This window comes from Pantherophis guttatus, chromosome 2 (genome assembly GCF_059756535.1).
Source record: "Pantherophis guttatus breed Tessera chromosome 2, ASM5975653v1, whole genome shotgun sequence".
Classification (NCBI taxonomy): Eukaryota; Metazoa; Chordata; class Lepidosauria; order Squamata; family Colubridae; genus Pantherophis; species Pantherophis guttatus.
This window is the reverse complement of record NC_142064.1, coordinates 77,326,978-77,334,367: the sequence shown is the minus strand read 5'-3', so window position 1 is coordinate 77,334,367 and position 7,390 is coordinate 77,326,978. Positions and strand designations below refer to the sequence as shown.

At 38.9% G+C, this 7,390-nt stretch overlaps 1 protein-coding gene across 5 annotated transcripts in view; it reads right to left on the bottom strand.

Moving 5' to 3' along the window:
* Positions 1 to 255: 255 nt before the first annotated feature.
* CCDC171 (coiled-coil domain containing 171) overlaps positions 256 to 7,390 on the bottom strand; it is a 207,712-nt gene continuing 200,577 nt past the window's right edge. For all 5 annotated transcript variants that reach the window (XM_034410481.3, XM_034410483.3, XM_087886273.1 and 2 more), the window contains one exon: positions 256 to 1,566. Coding sequence is in view for 3 of the 5 variants with exons in the window: in XM_034410483.3 (XP_034266374.2) it covers positions 1,549 to 1,566 (18 nt within the window). In the remaining 2 variants the exon portion in view is untranslated. The remainder of the gene's footprint in view (positions 1,567 to 7,390) is intronic.

The window sequence follows — 7,390 nt, the reverse complement described above, 5'->3', positions numbered from 1 at the left end:
TATCATATTTAATAAATATACTATACTAATACTAATACTAATACTAATACTAATACTAATACTAATACTAATACTATACCATACCATACCATACCATACCATTCCATACCATACCATACACCATACCGCACCGCACCACACCACACTGCACCACACTATTACACTACATTAACTACACTTCAGTACACTATAATATAAAAAACAAAGTGTTACTGTTTCTAAAAACAATTTGGCTCCACATATTATTCACACACAGAGAGTACTGCACATTTTAATTCAAAAAGCAAATAGAGACGGAACTTGTGTGAGCTGTAAGAGAGTAGAAGAAAGTAGTTTAATCATTCAGAATTTAAAGTTTAGATCCATTAACTTGAACCCTACTAACATCTGGAGCTTTTCTCCCTGTGCAAAGAGATGCTTGATGAACCCCACTGCTCTTCCCCAGGTATAAATACTTTAGCAGTAGTAGAAATACTATGGCCCCACTCCAGAGTGCTTGGAGGAGCTCCAGAGATCTCTCTCAAGCTCCTTATTTAGGTCTGAGAGGCTATCCAAGTTTGCTTTCAGGTACAATACTGTAATGACTATGTGCCCGTAATGACTATGTGCCTAAATCAATAGGACCTATCTATAATTTCCAGGTTGTACTGAAGTTTGCAGATCAGATTTTGTGCATACACACATACCCGCTCTTCTGCCTGTCTGCCTGAGTCCCATAGTAAGTTACTGTGGTAATTGAGGACCGAGGCCAAGTTGCTTAGCTCTGGAAGCAAGGACCAGGGAAGCCAAATGCATCAGTGGCAGCAAAGTCAGCAACAGCAGCTTCTGTATTGTGTGTGGTGGTTCGTTGACTGCCAGCAGAGATGGCAGTCGAGTCAGAGGAGTCAGAGGAGACGGAGGGGATGCCTGGGTTACCGTCGGAGCTGGCAGAAGGCTCTGAGGAGCAGGAGGTCTCAGAGTCAGATGCAGAGCAGGGCCCATCTACTCACACTCAGGCAGAGAGACAGCTGTTTTGGGGGCCTGAGCTGAGCAAGGGGGAAGAACAGCTGAGCCCTGTCCCAGATACACGCATGCGCAGAGAAGTGCGGAGAGGACAGCAATGCAGGACTAAGGGCCAGCTATCCAGGAAAAGAAGGAAATGTTAACAAGCCCCTCCCTGGCTGGGATATAAGGAGGAGGGGTATGGGAGGCATGGTTGTTGGAGACATCCATTCATGCTCCAGAAGAGTTCCCTCTGGCAGATTCCTTGCCAGGATTTCCTTGCCACTAACCAGGTTGATCAGGACTCTTTGTGTTGGGATTGAAGTGCTAATTGAGGCTCCCTGTGGGGAACTCTGTTATGGCTTGTGAATTACCTATGGATGTATGACCTGGAGCTTTGTCAGTGTATTTCTGCCTTTCTAAATAAAAAGGGGTTTCTCCTCACGGGTAGGTTGTTGAGTGCGGCTCGTGAAGGCTGGGTCAGAACAGGGTGTGGGAAACCGAGCAGAGACTGAAGTTGTCAGAAGCCCAACCTCAGCAGCTTCAACACGATCCTGAGAGATGCCTTTACAGAGGTCCATTCAACTGTTGGTGAGAGAGACAGAGAAAGAAAGAGAGAATTAGCAGGTTGAGTTGGCAACCCCAATTTCTATTCCATTTCAAGCCATTTAATAGTTCTCTAAGCCGCCCCGCCCCCATATACAACAACACACAAACATGCATTAATATATGATTATGTACTTTCCATGAGAGTCATATCGTGATTTCATTGACATAGGCCCTAACCACATTTTGTGAACAAGCCCCTTTTTAATACTTGGAAGCATGTCCCTGTCTCCTTCTCCATCTTCCCACTAGTGTTCATCAAAACAACAACAACTAAAGTGAATTCCGAATTCCCACGTTTCTGAGCTTCAGGATGTCTGTGTCAGACTTTAGGATTAAGCAGAGAATGCAGTATGAAGACTTCTTCCAGATCTAGGAATCCTTGAATTGATCTCTATTTTCTATAGCTTCTCTAGTGTGCTGCCTGAAGAATTGTGGGAGTTGAAGTCCATATATCTTAAAGTTGCCATGGTTGAGAAATACTGTTCTATAGCATTCCCTTTCGCGGTATATCTACTGACAGGGGAACATTATCAATTTGCTGACTTCTGCAACTTAGGAGATGTTCCCGATACAGGTATGATCCTGCTGGTGTTTTTCTTTTTCTTTTCAAATTGGAATGGACTTTTGAAACTGACTATTTTAAAACTCTACTTGATCAGATCCCTGATTAGGTGTGTCCAGTCCAGCAGTGGGTTTCAGAAATGCTTACCACCAGTTTAGCGCATGTGCGCTTTGGGCGCACATGTCTTCCGTGCATGCGCCTGGCCTTTCGTGCATGTGTTTGCTCAAAAACATGGCTAAATAGGACGGCATTATATCTGGGTGGGTTTATGAACCTACCACCTCTGGTCCAGTCCTATTTTCTATGCTGCTTCCTGTTGCTTCACAGTTTTTCTTATATATTTCCTTGTGCACAACAAACTTTAGGATGAAGCTGAGAATGAAGCATGAAGGCTTCTTCCAGATCTAGGAAGCCTTGAAATTATCCCTATTTTCTATAGCTTCTATAGTATGCTGCCTGAAGAATTGCGGAAGTCCATATATCTTTTGTATGCTGCCTGAGGAATTGTTGAAGTCCATATATCTTAAATCTCTTTGAACCAGAAGTCTGAGCTTTAGTGATTCAAACAAAAGCTTTTTCTTTTCTAGAGAAGACTTTGTGAGATGATGTTCAAAAGGTACCATGCTCTGCCGTGGCATCACTTCTGATGGACTTCAACCAACGTGAGTTGGACAACAGCTATCCAGGTAGAGAAAAATATGTTTCTACACAAATTTTGAAGCATGATCTGCAGTTTAGATTTCATGTTCCCAACATAATACAACTCTTGTGGATCTTTGTTCCTTAGCAAAGTGTATTGTTTCCTCACTTCTGCTTTGAAGAGACAAAAAAAAAAAAAAAAAAGGAGAGGAGATTATACAGCATCCCCCATTAACTCGTCTGGAATCAATTGTCATTTCGATATTCCTCTTCTCCAACTGCTTCCATCAGTATCTATTCTACCTGGCCATTAAACATTAATGACTAGTTATAAAGAATTACGTTTGGGGTGTTGAGTTGATTTTCTAGCCTCATCTCTTTTTAAATGTAACAAGCCTATGAGATTACAAACTTGCAGCCAGAGATTATTTTTTTTCCTCATCTTTATACAAGACCTAGAAAATACTGGGTGTGTTATCAGATATAATAGGAGCAACTCAATAATGGTTATTCCCCCGCTTTTAAAAAAAAGTATGTTAATTTGTTTTATTCAGACTCATATAGTATGACATTTGTCCTGTACACATAGTTTTCTCCCTTTAGCTTTTATGTATCGGTTAGTTATTGAAATTTTTTTTCATTCTGTCTTCTTTAAATTAACATAAAAATGTACTACAGTAATATTTAATATCATAGATACTCTAAAAATGTGCTTTCCATGTTCTTATTGGGCAAAGTCCTAAATGAACCATTTTGCTTCAGATTTTTTTGTGTGTGTTTCTTTTCAATGAAAACATGAAATTAATATTTTGCAGGATTACTTTCTTTTTACAGCTGTATTAATGCAAATAAATTTTGTTGGCCATTTGGTCAGTAATTTCAAAAATAAAATATTCTTATATTCGAAAGGAAGTCTGTCTTGGGTTCAAACTGTAAATCTGTCTTGATAATCTCTGTATAAACATCCAATATCTCATTCAAAGTTGGAATATTATCTAGTGAATTAAGGTGATGGAAAATACCATTCCGAATCAGCTGTTAACAAGAATATTCAGATATCTACATTTCAGTGAGTGTGAAGTATGTGGGTGAGATAAAATAAGTTTTTTAAAAAACCTAATCTGATAATCAATGTCTCCACTATTTCACACAGTAAAATCAGGATTGACAAAATCCCACCATAGTGATTTCTTCACTAGTGCAATAGAAATCACCCTTGACTCTCTATAAAGTCAGGATTGAATCATCACCACCTTTTAATGACCCCATAATCCCTTGCAGGGTGGAGTGTGAGCAACTGAATGGAGCTAGCAGAGTGTTTAATGGCCAGATGCCCTTCCTGTTGCCAATGCGGAGTTTTGTTCAGCAGATCTATTTTCAGTGTGCCGAGAGAGAGAAATATCTGCCTCTACCTAGGATCGAACTCACAGCCTCCTGACTGTGAGGCGAGAGCTCCACCTCTAGGCCACCACACCACTCCAAAGTCAGGATTGAATGCTATGTAAAAACAAACAGGGTACCCTAAATGATTCGGACAATGTTTCCCAGATAGCATCTATGGATCACACATTTTGCAGTCACCTGGACTGGAAAAAAAAGACTATTAATTTCAGGTACAACTTCCGAAAAAAAAATCTGATAAAAATGCTGTAAGTTGCTTAAAGGTCATCTTGGTGTTGCCATTTATGAAAGTCAGGTTGAAGCTGAGTCAAATGGACTCATAGCTGCCCCAGAAAACTGGCACTACATAATTGGAGATGGATACAGCATTACAACATGTTGCAGGAAATGCAGGGCTGAATCCATATAATCCAATAACTGTGTCCCCAACATTAACTAAGAGCAGTGATTCTCAACAACTTCAACTTCCTGGCATGTTAGCAAGGAAATTCCTTAAAATCCACACATCTTAAAGTGGCTGAGGTTGACAAACCCTATTCTAAAGCATTAAAAAAGCCACACTTCAAAGGTCATTGTATCCTTTGCATTTTGTATACATTTCCGGTATGGATTGAAGGCAATTGGGCTGAGACCTTGATTTATATCTTTTATCAAGTAGCAGTACCTAGCCAATTTTGGAGGATCCCAGTCAGCTCTGTTTAATAATTGGATAGAGGAATCACTGGAGATTCTGACTAAACGGGCAAATCTTTTTAAAAAAACACAAATGAAAGCAACAGCAAACTTCTTTGTAATACTGTTGGGAAAGCTGTACAGATGCAGTCAGTAATAATTGAGCTTGAGACTTCAAGATATCTTTAAAATCGTTTTAGCATCATAGCATTGTTCTACTGTTCTGTTGTTGTTCGGTATATCCTACCTGGCCCAATATTGTAAATTAATTTACTGAGCTGTCACTCAGCCCATAAATAATTAACAAAAATTATATCCGTCTTTAAAATTATTATTACAGTTCTGAATCAAAGTGAAAAAGATGTCCTTTAAAGCAGATCACAAAACATTTTATTTATATTGGTCCTCGCATCCCTGGTGACCAAAGACCTTCAAATCAACTGTAGACTTTGTAACTTCATACAAGTAAGTACATCAAGAAGATAAGGTGCATCTTTTCACTTTCACTCAGGAGTACAAAAAATATTTTTTGAAAAGTGATGTGTGCATTGTATTGGCATTAGATCTCTGAAGAGCAATCAATCTAGAATCAATTCAAGAACCTGCAGATACAACTTATCTGTTCTTGTTCATTCACAATGATGGGAAAGGTTTAATTAATATAATATATATTGGTCAATGCTTTGCTTTTAAACCTTACCTTTACCTATTAGTCGATCAATAAGTATTTTAATCTTTCTCCCCTTTTAAACATGTTTATTAGTCTCATAGAATAAGGACAGCAGATTTCACAATCATTAATTGCTCTTATCAGCCCTTTTGGTTTTCCAAACATCAGCAGTTTCTATAAAGGCTACTTTTATCTTCATACTAAATTACCTTGTTCTTCTTCATCACTTAGCTCTGGAGGCACTTAGTAACAGATGAGAAGCAGGTCCATTAAAATTAGTACAGCAACTGATTTAACAGCTGCAGTTAGAATTTTTCTGGACTGCAACAATGGGAAGACATAAAGCTGTCCCATCACAAATTTCATTTTCTTTTTGCATCCTCTTGTTTGGATGGCATAAAGACAAATCTTGCTCTTGTCGAAATGCCAACCTGCCATCACATTTCTCTCATGCATAAGGTTGGGAGTTTGCACAGAATGGAAAATCCAAAGCCATTGCTATGGCATAATTTGTGCGTCTCATTTGTAATCTAAAATATGGGATGAGATTAGATTTCCACCTAAGATTATTACAGAGCATTTACCAATAAGGACATCTGGTAAATTTCAGCAGCGGGCCAGAAAAGTTGCCTTTGTGTCTTCTAGCTGAGCAAAACTATAGCAAATATAACCATTTATGGAGAAAAAAAATTGGTATTGCTTAAAAGAAGGCTGCTGTATGATAAAGAGTCCAGGTGGTAACACAATGAAATATGTACACGGTGGATCTGGAGTGTAATAAAAAAAAATGTAAAAATGAAACCAGAAATAATTTGGAGTTCTCAGTTCCAATTCCTGTTCAGTCCATTACACTTTCTAAGTGATCTTGGGCCAATCAATGTATTTCTCTCAGCCCAACCTACTTTTTCACATGTTGATTGTGAAGATACAGTCAGTAACCCTTACAGCAACCCTGTCCTGGATTCTTTGAAGAATGGAGCACAAATGGGATCAATCAGCCCCTCCCCAGATGGTACTTTCCAGGTGGTTTGGATTTCAGTTCCCAGAATACTCAGCCAACACATCTGGTGGGTGTCAGAGGAGACTGTGATAAATAGATATATCTACCTTCAAGTGAATACTATTTTATCCATTATTTGGCACATTATCTATGGAACTTTAAATGCTGGCTACCCTCAAAAGTAGAAAGCTTTGAGGCAGAAATCAGGGACTCCTAACTTTTCTTGAAAAATTATCCTCAGATATTGTCAATATGAAAGAATGTGAAGATTAGAGACTGTGCCTAATGGAGAATTGGAACATCTACTAGGACAAGTATGCAGAATATTTCAACCAATCCTAAAGTAGAAGGGAGTCTGAGGTGGATAAGAGAAGATGGGTAGCAGGAAACACCTACACCTGGAGAGAACATGACAATTAGGAGATGCCCCACTGCTGTCAGAAAAGGGTCAACAATAATATATTTGCTTTGCAGGGGTAAGTTGGGAGTTCAATATTAAAAGATCACTGGAAAGCTGTTACAACAGGTATGTAAAAATTAACAGCTATTGTTCTGGCTGTGGTTTTGCAAATGAAGTAATAATGGGCTTTGGGACAAAAATGGCCAATTCATGAAAAATCTTCCCAAAGACTTTATAAGAAAAGAGCAAGGTGAACTAAACAGTCTCTGCATATTACACAACATGTATCACTTTTCCAGCTGTTGAAAAATTAAAGGTATCCTGTGTTTGAATGGTGCTTTGACTGTTTTTCCACACATCCAGAAAGTTACATCATCTTGTGGTGTCTTTAATTCCCTTTTGCTTTATAGCAGGGAGACAAGATGTCCAGGCAGATCAGAGTTGGAAAAGTTAGTT